The sequence below is a fragment of the Rhynchophorus ferrugineus genome, unplaced genomic scaffold, assembly GCF_030347505.1.
Source record: "Rhynchophorus ferrugineus isolate W39M unplaced genomic scaffold, kcgeb_rfMv2 rfM8, whole genome shotgun sequence".
Classification (NCBI taxonomy): domain Eukaryota; kingdom Metazoa; phylum Arthropoda; class Insecta; order Coleoptera; family Curculionidae; genus Rhynchophorus; species Rhynchophorus ferrugineus.
The window spans coordinates 17,748,609-17,765,851 of NW_027472587.1; the positions used below are offsets into that span (position 1 = coordinate 17,748,609).

At 33.5% G+C, this 17,243-nt stretch overlaps 2 protein-coding genes and 1 non-coding gene across 3 annotated transcripts in view; all 3 read right to left on the reverse strand.

Annotated features, from left to right (window-relative positions):
* Positions 1–17,243, reverse strand: part of LOC143201314 (uncharacterized) — a 256,321-nt gene that overhangs the window by 116,284 nt on the left and 122,794 nt on the right. The gene's annotated exons all lie outside the window — the stretch shown is intronic.
* Positions 501–17,135, reverse strand: LOC143201529 (uncharacterized). The gene is made up of 16 exons (XM_076412656.1): positions 16,674–17,135; positions 8,181–8,321; positions 7,900–8,059; positions 7,648–7,839; positions 7,408–7,592; positions 5,995–6,333; positions 5,389–5,935; positions 3,966–3,983; positions 3,319–3,491; positions 2,956–3,262; positions 2,711–2,902; positions 2,473–2,657; positions 2,247–2,403; positions 2,003–2,196; positions 1,750–1,897; positions 501–1,693 (listed from the first exon to the last, which is right to left on the reverse strand). The coding sequence occupies exons 1-16, from the start codon at positions 16,806–16,808 to the stop codon at positions 1,380–1,382; spliced, it is 3,387 nt and encodes a 1,128-aa protein (XP_076268771.1). The 5' UTR covers positions 16,809–17,135; the 3' UTR covers positions 501–1,379.
* On the reverse strand, positions 4,215–4,298 carry TRNAL-UAA (transfer RNA leucine (anticodon UAA)). Its single transcript has one exon. It is a non-coding gene; the product is annotated as a tRNA-Leu (tRNA).

Sequence of the window (17,243 nt, forward strand, 5' to 3'; positions counted from 1 at the left end):
TCAGAAAGTACGAGTTACGCTAACGAGTTGTTCTGTCTGTGATATCTTCAAGTTCAACTGTTTGAATAGTACCAGCATTTATAAACGTAAAAAATATTTTGCATCCATTTCATGTTTGTTCTGTGATAACGGGTACATTGCCTTAGGAAACCGGGTCAAGCCATTCAAAAGTGAGTTTGAGTCAATTATTTAATTCTCAAAACATATTTAAACACTAGTTATCTATCACCTACAATTGTTATATTTAGTTTTGTACACCTTTTAAACTATGAATCTATTTATTCGTTAATAAAAAACATCTATACTTATTTAAGGATGTCTAAAAATAAGACTTTTGATTTTTGGTTTTAACATGAAATTTATTTGAAAGCATTTGAAGCATTTTAAGCTGTTGTATTTAGTTAAAATTAGTTTTTTTTTTCTTAAATCGTATTTAATAAAATTAAAATTTTATAAAACATATTTTACTTTTTATTATAATCGTTGATGAAGAAGTAGAATGATTTTTAACCTCATTTTATTGGCCAATTAAACAAGTGTACACATATAGTTTTAACATATAGTTTATTCAAAGTTTTTTTGTACATACGTCATCAAGATGTTTATTGTATTGCCTGCTGCAATTTGTAAATTCGTTTCAGAATCAGACAATGTTTTCCTTCTCATTTTATTCTAGTTAAAAAAAGACACAATGCTGTCTGATAAGTTCGAAAATGTAACCGAACCATCCTGTCAAAGTCGTCCAGTATGTCAAATCCAAACTGAACTAAAACTCAGAGTTGATACGGCAACATTGCGACGTTTTGATGTCACAAGTTTAGATGACGTGTGTACAAAATAACTTTGAACAGATATCAATATTCATGATAATCGAAAATCTTGGTTAACTTGATAAAAGTTAAAAACTTTAGGAAGAACGTTTTAACCTTATTTTATTGATGAATCAAACAAGTGTATACTGTCAAAATCGACAGTTTTGACACAAATGATGTTAAGATAATTTGCGATTAACCAAAGATCTTGGTTAATTTAATAAATGTTGTCCAAGCCAAATTCGTTATATGCATTAATAGTTCGTATTTTTTACATTCCTTTCTTTTTTTGCCTGATTTGACGAAATTACTTGCAGAGTTATTGCTTTTCACTTGTCATTGTGTTCAATACGTCAATTCTTCTTCTTTTTTTTGGTCGTTGGATTGATTTGTGCCAGGGATGCCGAACAAATATCGATATATTGAAATTTTTTCAAATTATATCGATATTTTTTGAACATTATTTAAAAAATTAGAAAATTAATTTTAAAGGTTCGATTATTATGAATGAATCATCTATTAATCAATAATTATATCACATTTTGTTGAAATACTTTCGTTGTGGGTTCACAATTTGGAAGATAGAGTTCCCCTGGCATAGATCTTATCCCAAAATTTCATCCGGTCGTGTTCGGGATTGCAGTCCACCACTAACTTCTCCCCAATGTCTAAGAAGACAATCTTATCGGTGTTACGATCTACCGGAGGCCACATCACGTCCAATAACGGATCCTGACACGGGGTAGGATTGCTGTACTTGGCGAAGTTGGTCCACAGACGTACCATTCGCCTCTGGGCCAAATCCTCTATACTGCCAGGCGTGGGGGGTTCAGTTAGCAGAGTCCTAAAGAGATATCCCAATTCGTCAGCGTGACAGGCGCCTGTAAAATGGACGCTCGCAGTTCTTTATATTCATAAAAACGTTTGAAAGAATCACCTGGAAGTTCAATTCCCAACATTTTCTTGTAGAAATTCAAGTCCGATTCGATGGACATTCGATAGAAATAAATCGGCATTTTTGAGGTTTTTCGATGCAGTCTCACGGAACTGTAGACTCCTCTTAAAAATGAATTATCAGTGGTTATCTAAAATATTATAAATGTTCATGATAAAGATTTGGCGAATGCGCTTGGTTATCGGACTAAATAATACAAATGTCCTAATTTCGGAAATAAGAAGAACGTATTTACGTTGTAAAATTCTTGTAGATGGGTATCCCTCGATATATTCCCTGTACCGAAATAAAACCGTATGATTTCTTCACCAAGTTGTTTCGACAGGTTGCTACCCTTCTTCAGTCGCAGTAAACCGGGCACGTTGAACTCTTTGTCGGTCCAGTAGACGTAATTTAGTTCCGGTGGTACCATCCCGTCGACGATCATACCTAGCAACTTCGTTTTCGTATTTACGCGATGATTAAAATATTCGTCTTACCATCGGCAGAGTTGTAACCCATCAGCAGAGGGACTTTGTTGTATTTGCCGGATTCTAGTATTTTCACCGGGTGAGTGGAGAAGAATTTCTCGCCCTTCCAGGAACTAGGTTCGACGACAGCTCCAATAAAACGAAATCGATTCCCTTTGATCGTTTCCTGGTATAATGAAGACATTGTATTAGATAAAACATGTTGAAATGAGGAGAAGTTTATAATAATATTTACGCTATCAATTTTGCATTGAGCATTGAAGATGTCCTCCACAGGAGCTTCGACCAAGTGTTTTAGAATATCGGCTTCGTTTGTTGACTCTAAACCCATAGCAATAGCCATCAGTTTGGCATTGTTCACGCCATACGCCCAGCTACTCAATGCCGAGCCGCTTTGGCACACTGCCTTGTGAAATAGACCTGGAAACAATTAATTCTGAGTGATTTGATGTGGACAATTTCAGTTGTTTTACCTTTAGCCATGGGCGAAAGCACTAGAAGATGCACAGCCGCGGCCCCAGCGCTGTTCCCGAATATCGTGACGTTTCCTGGATCGCCCATGAAGCTGGTGATGTTCCTCTGTACCCACCTCAATGCCAACACCATATCCTTGAAGGCAGCGTTTCCCGGAACGTCTAGTTTCGGATCCTTCAAGCTCAGGAATCCTATAACGAGCGTATTCAGCTATTTTCTTGACGGAGACGTTCCGAAGCATTACCGAAGATTCCTAATCTGTAGTTGATGGATACAACGACCACGTCCTCCGCCACGAGCAGTTCCGGACCGCTCATCTCCCTGGCATTTGATCCAGAGAGGAAACTGCCTCCATGTATGAAGACCATAACCGGCTTTAGTTGATGTTTCGGCTTCGAGGTCTGTAGGGGTAATCCGGGAGTGTACACATTTAAATTCAAACAGTCCTCAACCCCATCCATCACTTTCGTCAGAGGATTCTCCTGAACGCATGGGTTAATCGAATTTTTGGCGTTAAATATCCCGGTCCATGGATCAACAGCTACTGGTGCCTGTAGACGATATTTGTGACATTCCTGATCGATGACACGATGTCAACGATACCTACTCTAAATCTTAAATTCCCTACAGGAGGTTTTCCATAGGGTATTCCCAGAAAACTATAGAATCTTCCACCCCTAGCATCTTCGCTTATTAAACCAGCTGCTTTACCTTCTCGGAAGGTTACTATAGGATCATCAGGGTGAATATCCTCCGTATATTCCAGCATGTTTGCTATAACTTATTTCAAATAAACCTTGGAAAAAATTAAATACAGTTTTCTGGAGTTTTAGTAAAATAAGGAAGACGTGGCAACAGTGTATAATTTATATGAAAGTTTGATTGTCAATGGTTCATGTGTTTTGCGTGAATTGATTGATGATCGATCATCTTTGTTAATTGATAGTGATGGTTATGGCTATGATGGCAAAAAACATTAATTGGTTAAATTGTTTTATTTTTCAGTATAACTTTCAAAGAAAACTAAAATTGAGAACGACACATGTACGGTGTTTTCTGAAATTTTAGGACGAAGTGCAAGGCTTGGCAACATCGCACGATTTACATCAAAACTTCATTGTTAATTGCTCGTTTTGCATCAATTATTTGAACCCCAAACATATCTATCTATGAGTGAGGATTACTTAAACAGGACTATATTTTGGCGTGAGTAACAAGCAAGTTTAAATTACTAGACAAAAATTTAATATTTACCAGCACAGCTTGATGTTCACTGCCAACCGAACTGACAAAAATATTAATCAATTTTATGATACGGCATTGAACTTTGTATCGTAATATAGCTTAGTCATTTTTATTATAAATCTTAGTGGAGCGTATATAAGTTGGTTTATTCCATGAGACTTTCTAGGAATTACAACATAAAAATAAATGAAATAATTAAGTTGTATGTTTATGATATATATATGAATTTTCAGCTAAAAATTTTAAAAAAAGTTGGTTTGTCAGGTGTGGGGTTCGAACCCACGCTCCCTTTCGAGAACCAGAGCTTAAATCTGGCGCCTTAGACCGCTCGGCCAACCTGACGATACTACCAGTAATTTATATACTATTAACATTTTTGTGTATTATTACAAAACTACCTAATTGTAATTACACATAACTTGTGGTAGTTATGTTTAAATATAAGTTTTATGATAAATCAAAGATATATTGTGGTAATATGATGTTTGTATATCCAAAAGTCTTGGTTACTTTAATAAATATTGTTCAAGTTTAAGTTTGTTATTGAATAATTATTACCGCAAGAGTCAGAATTAGTTAATGAATTGATGGTTTAACCGTACTAAATTAACATAAACGATAGAATTGTTACAAACGGTTTTTTTAATTGTTATTTGATTCTTTACAATAAAGAGGTGTGTATAGTTTTTTTTTAATTGAGACAGCTTCCAATAAAATGTAATAGTTTAGTTTCATAATGTACTCCAAGAGTCAGAATTAGTCAAAGAGGAAGAATGTTGGTTTAACCTTACTATATTGACATAAATGAAAGAATCTCCACAAAGCGGCTTAAATAGTTTAGTTTTTCTCGTTATTTGATTCTTTGCTATAAAGGCATGTAACATATGTTTAAGTAAATTTTTCTCTTAAATCTTAAAAATATTGTTACCTTGTACTAAATATTTTTTTTACCGTTATATCGATATATCGATTTTTTTATGCCGATATTTTTTGATGATTTTTGATTTGATTTTTGATGAACATTGTAAAAAACCATATAATTATTTCTAATAAACCTTTTAAATTGATACTTAATTTTAAACTCTACGGTATATTTTGGTACTTATTTTTTTATTTCTCTCCGATATATTGATATTTTTTAAAAATATCGAAAGAGATATATCGATATACTGAAATATCGATATTTCTCTCGGTGGCCGACACGCCTACCTTGTACTTGATTAAAGAAGAAGAATGATGCTCTAACCTTACTATATCGACTTAAGCGAAGCAAGTCTAATAAAATGTTATTTTTTATTATTATTGGGTTATTTCGAAATAAAGTATCGTTAACAGTGTAAGTATTTTCTTTTATTAAAAAAAACCTTTCCAAAAATAAAAACAAAAATAAATCTACAGCCTAGTTGAACTCTATTAACGGTTCGATTTTATATTTTCAAATGTGTCTCATAAATTTCATCCCACAATTGCATCCTTTCTCGATCTACGTCATCTGTCATCTTCAAATCATGACCTATGTCCAGAAAATGTTTTTCCTCTGGATTGAACTGCGTCCATTTAATGGAATTCAAGATTTCGTCGTTATCATGAGGAGTGGGATCCCCGTATTTGGCGAAATTCGTCCACATTTTAACGAATCTTTGTATGTACAAGTCTTCCTGACTGCCTTTCTCGATAGTCGGCGTAAAGAACGTGTGAAACAAATGAAACAGGTCGTCGGCATGGCCCACTCCGTGGATTTGTTTCTTTGGCATGTTTTTCAGGTGATGTTTGAAGTAGTTCCTCATGACCGGCGATACCTTCGACATAAAAGTGACGAATATTGTCCAGGTGAAGTTCTTCGACAGGGCAAAGGTACTGAAGTAGTTCAGGTCGCTCATTAACGACATCCGATAAGCGTATACCGGCTGATCTGAATGTTTGGCTTGCAGTTTTATCATTCTTTGGATACCGTGTATAAAGTTAACGTCGCCTTTCAACTAAAACACAATAAAACCACTAAAAACACGAAATAAAAATGACGAACGTCGATACTCACCAAGTAAACTTGATCGATATTGTCCTCGTTACAGACATCTTCGCCGAAATAATGTTTCTTCACCTTCTCCGCCAGTTCTTTGGTCTTTTCGTGTTCGTGATCCAGTTCCAGCTCGTAGGGGAGCTCGAGCTCGAACTTCTCCGGTAGGCTCACCCCGGAATACTGTCTCCTCACCAGCTCGAAGAGGAAGCCCTCCTTGGAATTGTAGCCGATTATCATGGGAATCTTGCGGCTGCCTTGTCGGTGCATAATTTGGACTGGACTCTCCGTGAGAAAGGCGTGTTCAGAGGGTGGTTCAACCACGGGTCCCCAAGGTCGAATGCAGGAGGGTAAGAAATTCTGTAAAAAAAAAGCATTCTTTACTAACATTTGAGTAGTATGTTGATGTAAGACCTGAAAATGCTCAACAACCTAAATCTAACCAAGTGCACCTAACCTTAAAGATACAAGACTCAGCGATTCATGACAATCAACAGTTTTGTTTTAAAACTATTTTAAAAGAAGAAGAAGAAGAAGAAGGATAACGGTCCAAACTGTGTACATAGGTAACACCTAAGGCAAAAATGGTGAGGTATAGGTATGATTATTTAACCTTACATTATGGATATAAACGAAATAACGCGTGTTTATCATGGATGATATTCGAACGAGAAATAACCAAAGAAGAAGAGTGATTATATAACCATATTTAATTGACAATCCCACATAATCTTTAAAATTTCTTTTATAACACTGTTTTGGTTTATTATTTGTGGTTTTTTATATATTTACATTTATAGTTTGTTTTTTATTTCTTTAATGACATGGAAATATGGAGTCATCTGTCTTACAGCTCGAGTGACTTCTTCTTGACAAATCTGATTGCCAAAACAAATTGCATCATTGCTATTTTGGTTAATGTCTTTGAGTAATATCAAGCAAAATGGGCAAATGGTTTTATGTGATAGTCTATTCAAAGTTTGTTTGTACATACGTCATCAATGTGTTTAATGTATTGCCCGCCGCTATTTGTAAATTCGTTTCAGCATCCGACAATATTTTCCTTCTCATTTTATTCTAGTTAAAAAGAGACACAATGCTGTCTGATTACTTCGAACACGTAAAGGAATGAGACTGTCAAAGTCGTCCGGTTGTCAGACGTATACAAAATTTTATTGCGAATAGAATTTTATTTAAAATAGAATTTTGTTGTATATCAAAGCCCAAGTGAACTAAAACTCAGAGTTGATGCGGCAACATTGCGACGTTTTGGCATATACATGTACATAATAACTTTGAATAGACCATACGTGCTATTCGTATATATAGTTGCTGACAAATTTACTGTAAAAGACATTTTACTGTAAAACGAAAATTATCGGCTGACAGTTTTTTTTTGATAACTGACAGCTGATAATAGATGATAGATGATACCTCTTTCATTTTTTTCTGGCCAGCTACGATACTCTTGGCGCTCTCCTTCCTTAACCTCTGCAGGATTGTCTTCTCGTCTGTCTCCTTGTAACCCATGCACTTGGCAATTTCTGTCGAATTGTTTTTGCCCCACGACCAGTTGTTCAATGCGCTACCGCTCTGAATGATCGCCTTGTGGAATAGACCTGGTCAAAATTCAAAACTGTCACAGTTCACGGTGATTCTGTTTAAGGTTCTTGCCTTCTGTGGTCGGAGACAGGGTGAGATAGTGCACCGCAGCGGCTCCGGCACTCTCGCCGAAAATGGTCACGTTGTCTGGGTCGCCGCCGAATTTGTCGATGTTTTTCTTCACCCATTTCAACGCCAATCTCATGTCTTTAAGACCAGCGTTGCCAGGTACGTCCAAGGATTTGTCTTTGAAGCTTGCAAATCCTGGAATTATATAATGTATTTAATTAGTATATGATACACTAATGACGATGATATTATTACCTAAAATCCCCAGTCGGTAGTTGATGGCCACCAATACGATATCTTGTGTCATGAGGTATCCAGGCCCGTAGAAGTCGCCCTTGTTGCATCCCGTCGTAAAAGCACCACCATGTACCCATACCATAACGGGTGCATTCTTAGTTTCGTTCGGTTTAGGCAACTAGTAAAACAATAACATTTTGTTAGGTTATAGTGTCAGTTATGTTTTGACAGTTGAGAGTTGATCGTAGCTCTAGTGGAAAAATAAGCGACGTATTAGAATATTTTGTGTGGTTACTTACGCTTTTCGTATAAATATTTAAATTTAAACAATTATCCTCGTTTCCTATATAGTAAGTAAAGTACATATCGCCGGACGGGCATTCTGGTCCTTCTTTGGTGGCATCTCTGACACCGGTCCATGGTTTTGGCGGTACTGGTGCCTGAAATAGACGTAATTCTCTATATTTTCACTATAATCACGCTAGCTTATCTTTGATGATGCTCAAATATCATGACATCCCTATTAGTAATGAACGGAATAATGACGTTGATAATATTCGCTGTCATATAAACGTCAACTTATGTTTTAGAGACTTTATAGTAAGATTTTAGCGCTGTAAATGAACTCATTGAAGTTTGTGTAGAAAATATTTAATAGCTGTCTAGTACTTTATAGTGTTAATAATTAGCTGATAAAAATAGTTTGCCATATTTATTTTTGGTTTTTAAAACTTTTGAAGATGGCTTATGAAATATTTAAGAAGAAAAATTGTAAGCAACTAGAATTATATAATTTGTTGTATTACACTAGTACAATTTCCTCCGTTGATATTAAAATCAAAACTGACAGGTGACAATTGTTCGGTCGTAAATAGAAGACAAAAGTCGATAGAGAGAAACCAGCTGTCAGTAACAGAGCAATTGTATGTTAGGTTGTCCATATACCAGGATAAATGTGTTTATCGAAATGTATGCTTATAACCCGTAGTGTTAGAAATATATTTTGTAACACTTGTTTAATTTACGTACAGTAAGAGGGACGTATAGTAAGAATCTAATAATAAATTATTTAAGGTTTGATGAATGGTTGTTGGTATTTTTAGCGGAAATATGGTTATTAATGTATTAAGATAACGTTAAGTAGAATGGAGTGGAAAATGTTGTTATATTTGTATTCTCTTATCAGTTTATGATAAATATGTACAATATTATTATCATAGCGATTTTACAAGTGTGCAGATTATACAGACACATTAAGACCGATGAAAATAATAAAAATGTAACTGTCATTTTTGATATTTGTTTTTCAATTGTTTTCTTTTAGCGAAGAATAATTAATTTTTGTCACTTTTTGGCTTTTTGATGTTAATTTTGCATTGCGGCGAAATAATAAAAACTTAATTATATCACTCAATGGATGCCCGATTCTTCAAGCAGAATCAGCTAAATACTTCGGGATCCATCTTGACGGTAGATTAAATTGGAAACGTTATGTTAGACAAAAACACATTAGAACCAAAATAAAATAACTATACTGGTTAGTCGGAAGATACTCTCAACTTGATCTAAAATCAAAGAGATTGATTTATCAGACAATCATAAAGCCAGTTTGGACCTATGGGGTGCAAATAAACTGCACTAAAAATTCAAATCAACTAGTCATCCAACGCTATAAAAACAAAATTATTCGATTAATTACGAGTGCCTATCGCTACGTAACTAACGAAAAACTGCACGATGACCTGGGAATCAAATGTATTTGCGAAGTTATGGAAGATTTCGCCTTAAAATACGAAAGATTACTAAATCATCCAACGTGGAAGCAATACAACTACTGGACAACGCGCAGGATATCGGGAGATTAAAGCGAGCCAAACCAAACCTTTAGTGTAAACTATAGCTTAAGTTATTACAATTAGAAAGACTTTTTTGGCTTAATAGGTAATTATTTTGAAAATATTAGTACACGTTAGGATTGATAAGGTTTTTGCGTCTATTACATCCTAATTAAAAATATAACCAAAAATAGATCCGTAACCAAAAAGGATGTGGTCGAAAAGCCTTGATATCATTTATTTTTTCCATACATAACTTTCTATAAGAAAATGGTGTGTGTAAATCATCGATTATAAACAAATTCGCGTGATAACCTTATGACTGTCGCTTCGCGTTTAATTTCATTAGGAAAATGGTTTTCTGCTTTTAAAATAACCGACCCAAGGCCGAATAGATTACGCCTATCATTCTAATATTTACCCTAATTATGACGTTATCAGAATACCGTCGCAGGCAATGTCATTTTTGTGGAATATTATATGTAGTTGGAAAAATATCAAACGAAACGGATTTATTCATATCTATATCCAAGAAACATGTAACATTTGTTGATGTCTATAGTAGTACAGGATAGAAAGTGTTCAATATAGCGATTTAGATTTACTCAGAAAAAGCAGTTTCCTATTAAAAATGGATTTAATCAATGTTGATATTTAGATATCAATATGTAGTTGGAAACATAAAAAATAGAAACTATGTGTAATAATTTGTTCATAATATTTTCATTAAAATAACACTTCCATTAATTTATTTCTAATGTTTATTGTTTTCATATGACTTTAAATAATTAAAATATTTAATAAGAGCTATGTAACAAACTTTTAATAATTATAACAAGTTAATTGAAAAGTCCCCGGCCTGACCCATAGATGGCGCTACTAGAATTAAATCTATATGTTTTTTAGTTAGCCCCAACCCACAAAAGATGCGTCTATATATTATAATAATATTATTATTAAATTATAATTATAATTAACAGCTGTCGGATCATTAGTTTGTGAATTATAGCATTTTGAGTCAAGCAACTTTGGTTATTGTGAAAAAAATTTATAAAAAGGAATTTCGCGTGTTGATAAAATATTGCTTTTTGAAAATTTTCGTCGAATGAAGAGGTGATCGCCGAACCTGAGGCCTATTTTGAAGCAGAGGACAAATCGTACTACAAAAATGGTATCGAAAAATTGGAGATTTGCTATAATGAGTGAGTGAGTCACCCGTGAAGGGAATTATGTTGAATAAAAAAACTAATTTTGCCAAAAAATGTGTTTTTCTATGGTAGACCGGGGACTTTTCAATTGACCTATTATGTGAAATCAACAAAGTTTCGAAAATATTTAAACATATAAAACTACATAATAATTTTATATTATAACAAGAACTGAATACTAATCTGTTTATATAAAAAATAGCTTACAATTTAATAAATGTCAGAAAATTTCGATATAATTTCGAAAAAATATAAACAGAACCATGCGATAACTTCTTCCTGTTATATATTAGTTCATTATTGAATTCTTCTTGAATTTTGTTGAAATCTGTTGACAACATGTGTCAATATGTAGCCAACAATATTTAAGAAGAAGAATTGACATGAATTGACCATTAAATTTGCATTATTTTATGAGTATTAAAATGAATTATTTAATTGAATATTTGTGCACAATAGATATAATTAACAAGACAATTTAGAAAAGAAGATTTTTAATTACTGCTTTCATTTAATTCTAATATATTAATTACCCTTGTGATAGTTATTGACTGTTAAATGTCACCAGAAAGCTTACAATTTACTTAAGAAGAACACTGTAATAACCTTTATGTATTTATAATGACCAGATTAAAGTTGATGATATTGGTTGACATACACGATATAGAGATTATTAAGAACCGTAATAACCTTCTAGTTTGTTTGTTATAAATCTATAAATAATATTGTAGATCTTAAAAGGCCTGACATAAAAATATACTTTTTAGGAAATATTTAACAAGGAAGACTGGGTAATAACTTATAATAGGATTTAAGAATAAATTTATTTGATTAATGACGTTTGTACTATCTGTTGACCTTTAAACAGCATCCAGTCAACGTCATTGTCGTTTAGAAAAAAATAATATTGAAACATTTACACATTATAATTTAAAAAAGTGATTAATTAATTTTTACTCATTCACTGTTGTTTTTTTTAAACAGTTTGACAGTTATAAACGTCTTATATAATAATGTTATAAGAGTTACCAATCTACTCTTGTTGAAGTCATTTAATGGGATCACTATTTCTTAGCAGAGAGGAAAGTAATTATTTTATCATTCGAAAAATTTGTACATATAGTTTATACAAAGTTTATTTGTACATGCGTCATTAAGATGTTTAATGTATTGCCTGCTGCAATTTGTAAATTCATTTTAGAATCACAATGAGACAATATTTTTCTTCTCATTTTAATCTGTACAATGCTATCTGATTAGTTCGAACGCGTAAATGAATGAGCCTGTCAAAGTCGTCCGGCTATCAGACGTATGCAAAATTCTTGAAAGCAATAGCGATAAAGAGGTTATTTTATTTAGATTACAATTTTATTGTATGTCAAAGGTAAACTGAATGAATTTTGATGTCAGAAATTTAAGGTTTATTATAAATGTATTTCTGTGGAGTTTATAGTAATGAATATTTAAGCCAGTGGTAGTGTCAGAAGTGATTGTGAATAATACATAATATTGAAAAAAGGTCAATAGTTGGGTTTTCACATGAATCAAGGGTAAAAAAATTAATATGCTGAGTTATCAGGCCTATAAATTAACAATAGATGGTGTTAGTATGCAATAAATCTTATCGGGTACATTTGAAACCAACTTGTTGAAGTTCTCACTGTTCAGCGTGTGTCATTTCGTCGATGTGTGAACAAAACATTTTTTTCAGTGCACTGAAAACGTCTTAATTTGTACTGAATAAATCGCATCTAAGGAAAGTTTTCTTACTTAGACTTTTTATTAATTTGAATAAAATGGTGGATGAAGGCCGTCGGATGTTGTGTGAAGGTTATGGTACCCACACATCGATTTCAACATGTGAATACTAGTTACGACGTTTTAAAAGTGGTGGTTTTGACGCTGAAGACAGAGGGCGTTCTAGACAGCGAAAATAATGGAAGACGACTCGATGAAATTATCTATGGGGATCACTATTGACTACAATTGATGCGCTTGAGCTGAGTACCTCGCGAAAAAATATACGAATACGAGCAAAGACACAACAATGTTATTCTTCAGCATGACGACGCTCGACCACATGTTACAAAACCGGTAAAAACATACTTGGAAACATTAAAATTGGAAGTGCTACCCCACCCGCCGTATTCTCCAGATCTTGCTCCTACTGATTGCTACTTTTTTTGAAGATACCAAAAAGTAGATCTATTTGTGCCTAACCGCAAGTCTAACAAAAATATCTAGAAATATAATCCCAAACGTTGAACACGGGTGGGATGCCAGCAGCACCAATTAGTACACGATAACGAATATCTGGCAACCCCGAGACGTTTATTTGGGATATTATGCAGGGGTACGTTGATTCATTCAGTCACTGGCCATCCTTCAGTTCGAACGTGCCATCATCACCGCAGAGCCTAAAATGATGTTGATCCAGTTTTACTTTTTTTTACAAAAAATCCTCAACACCGATTTCATACTATAACATCATATTGAAGTGATACTCGTCAATAATTGTTGTTCAAATACAATCCTATCTTAGATCTGATGTCTGGACCGATGATGTACGTTATCAGTATGTTTACGACGCGCGAATGTTTTAGTAATGTTTGTGTTGAGTCAAAACAGACGTTGTTTTGAAAAAAACACGAACAAAATAAGGTCGTTTGTTGCGCAATTTTATTACTCCGAACGCAGTGCATGTTATAAATAGTGCAGTATCATTATTAATATCATACGCCAACCTTTATCCATAATTATATGGTTTACTTCTGTTGAAACAGGATCTATTACAGGTTGACCTATTTGCCTTGAGAATTTTTGGTTGGATACTTGTAAACATCGGTAAAAGAAGATGATATAAGGTGTCTCGAAAGATAGTTCATGTTTCTTTTGCTCATTGATGTTCTAAGTAATTCGTCCTCTCGTCCGAAAATAGGCTAAACCGTTTCAAAATAATACTTTTTTCTTAACTAGTTGTTTTGTATAATCAAAGATAATTAAAATTATTTCGGCTGGAGTTCTACAGGGTAGTGTCTTGGGATCACTCCTATATCTGCTCTATATTGCTGATATCCCATTGAACATTTTCGGAGGAGACAGTTATCATGGCAAAAGACGTATCTTTGTCTAAGGCTGTAGACAAAGCAACAGGTAGCGGTAAACAAGATCTACAAATGGGCTAGAGACTGAAAAAAAAACAGCTTAATAGCTCCAAATCCGTCTTGACGGATGCCCGATTCTTTAAGCAGAATCAGCTGGTAAGTTAATCATTGGTAAGTTAAACTGGATCATGACCAAAAGCAGAGCAAATTAGACTCAAAGTCAAGCAACTGTATTGGTTAGTCAGAAGACACCCTTAACCTAAAATCAAAGAGATTTGTCTATGCTTATCTTTGCTATTGTTCTATTAATGCTTATCGCTGCATCACCAACGAAGAGCTGTACGATGACCTCCAAATTAAATGGATACATGAAGTGATCCAAGATTTCGCCTTACAAGCTTTAACATAGAAGCAGAACAGCTACTGGGCACCACGCAGGAGTTCGAGACGATTCAAACAATACGAACTTGTTTAGTGTATAAGTGTATTCTTAACTTTAGCTTAAGTAGTTTAGTTTTATTTTAATTTGGGAAATACATACTGATGTATTAATCCCGTACTTGCATTGCTTGTGTAATAATGCCACTACAATAGAACAGTAGCAATAAATTAATTTGTAAATTAAAATTGTACTAAGCATATTTAATGTAAGATGTAATTAATAATAAAAATGTATCGGTATATTATATCGAAAAAATATGAATAAAAAATAGAGAATATAGATATATTTGATTTGTTATTATGCAAAGATTGAATATAAGTATCGATCTATCATGAGTAAGGCAGAAGAGAAAATATCCTGATTACAACTTAATATAGAGAATAACGAGTATAATATTCTTCGAGCTTAATTATGGTACTTCCAAATGCAGGGGATAAGTTAATGTCTCCATTATAAACAATTAAATAGTTTTTTAGCTGAACCTATAACATTAGTAAGACATATTAACAGAAAACATAGATAATATAGATATATTTTATTTGTTATAATGCAAAGATTGAATATATGTATCGATCTATCATGAGTAAGGCAGAAGAGAAAATATCTTGATATTAACTTAATATAGAGAATAACGAGTATAATATTCTTCGAGCTGAATTATGGTACTTCCAAATACAGGGGATAAGTTAATGTCTCCATTATAAACAATGAAATAGTTTTTTAGCTGAACCTATAACATTAGTAAGACATATTAACAGAAAACATAGAGAATATAGATATATTTCATTTGTTATAATGCAAAGATTGAATATATGTATCGATCTATCATGAGTAAGGCAGAAGAGAAAATATCCTGATATTAACTTAATATAGAGAATAACGAGTATAATATTCTTCGAGCTTAATTATGTTATTTCCAAATACAGGGGATAAGTTAATGTCTCCATTATAAACAATTAAATAGTTTTTTAGCTGAACCTATAACATCAGTAAGACATATTAACAGAAAACATAGAGAATATAGATATATTTCATTTGTTATAATGCAAAGATTGAATATATGTATCGATCTATCACGAGTAAGGCAGAAGAGAAAATATCCTGATATCAACTTAATATAGAGAATAACGAGTATAATATTCTTCGAGCTTAATTATGGTACTTCCAAATACAGGGGATAAGTTAATGTCTCCATTATAAACAATTAAATAGTTTTTTAGCTGAACCTATAACATTAGTAAGACATATTAACAGAAAACATAGAGAATATAGATATATTTCATTTGATATAATGCAAAGATTGAATATATGTATCGATCTATCATGAGTAAGGCAGAAGAGAAAATATCCTGATATCAACTTAATATAGAGAATAACGAGTATAATATTCTTCGAGCTTAATTATGTTATTTCCAAATACAGGGGATAAGTTAATGTCTCCATTATAAACAATTAAATAGTTTTTTAGCTGAACCTATAACATCAGTAAGACATATTAACAGAAAACATAGAGAATATAGATATATTTCATTTGTTATAATGCAAAGATTGAATATATGTATCGATCTATCACGAGTAAGGCAGAAGTGAAAATATCCTGATATTAACTTAATATAGAGAATAACGAGTATAATATTTTTCGAGCTTAATTATGTTATTTCCAAATACAGGGGATAAGTTAATGTCTCCATTATAAACAATTAAATAGTTTTTTAGCTGAACCTATAACATCAGTAAGACATATTGACAGAAAACATAGAGAATATAGATATATTTCATTTGTTATAATGCAAAGATTGAATATATGTATCGATCTATCACGAGTAAGGCAGAAGTGAAAATATCCTGATATCAACTTAATATAGAGAATAACGAGTATAATATTCTTCGAGCTTAATTATGTTATTTCCAAATACAGGGGATAAGTTAATGTCTCCATTATAAACAATTAAATAGTTTTTTAGCTGAACCTATAACATCAGTAAAACATATTAACAGAAAACATAGAGAATATAGATATTGTTTTTTATAATGCAAAGATTGAATATATGTATCGATCTATCCTGAGTAAGGCAGAAGAGAAAATATTCTAATTTCAACTTAAAATAGAGAATAAGGAGTATAATATTCTTCTAGCTTAATTATGGTACTTCCAAATACATGGTATAAGTTAAAGTTTCTTAAGTGATGTTTTTTAAGTTACCTTAAATCTTAACTCTCCGACAGGAGCTTCCGCATACGGTATGCCCAAGAACTTGAGGAACGGTCCCCCGTGATAGTCAACGGCCTCGCACCCCTTCAGCGTCCCCTGCTCGATATCCACCACCGGTTCGGACATATTCGAAGCTAAAACCGACTCCGAGATCCACACTGGCGCGATTGTCGTTTTGACGGCGGTTCGCGTGGCACACTGCGATTTTCAATTGTGTACGCGCGTATGATGACTGTCGGCTTGGTGAGCCATCGGTTTGGCTATCGTTCGCCGGCTCGCCTCGACGAGATGCTGGATTGTTGTTCGTCCTGTCAATTAATCGATTGTTTAAGTGCCATTATTCGCCCGGACGTTTTTTGGGTTTTGTTTTGATTCCATTTTTTTCCGCCGACGGTTAATTTTCGATTTTCCGTTGTTTTTTGACAAGTCGTTTTGTCGACGGAGCGTCAGTTTCGAAAAACTCGGTTCGCGTTCAGGTCGAGGGGGGCCATTGTTCGGGTTTTTTCGGCGGGGTTCGTTCGTTTTGACCAGATCCAAGGGTAACTATGTGATTTACGTTTG

What these genes read in the sequence shown, in the direction of transcription:
- LOC143201529 (XM_076412656.1), bottom strand. Translation starts at nt 16,808, where the DNA reads ATGTCCGAACCGGTGGTGGATATCGAGCAGGGGACGCTGAAGGGGTGC. An exon ending in CCTGTCTCCGACCACAGAAG is followed by an intron (nt 7,593 to 7,647) that starts GCAAGAACCTTA and finishes AATTTTGACCAG; the next exon opens with GTCTATTCCACAAGGCGATC. An exon ending in ATCTACAAGAATTTTACAAC is followed by an intron (nt 1,898 to 2,002) that starts GTAAATACGTTC and finishes ATAATATTTTAG; the next exon opens with ATAACCACTGATAATTCATT.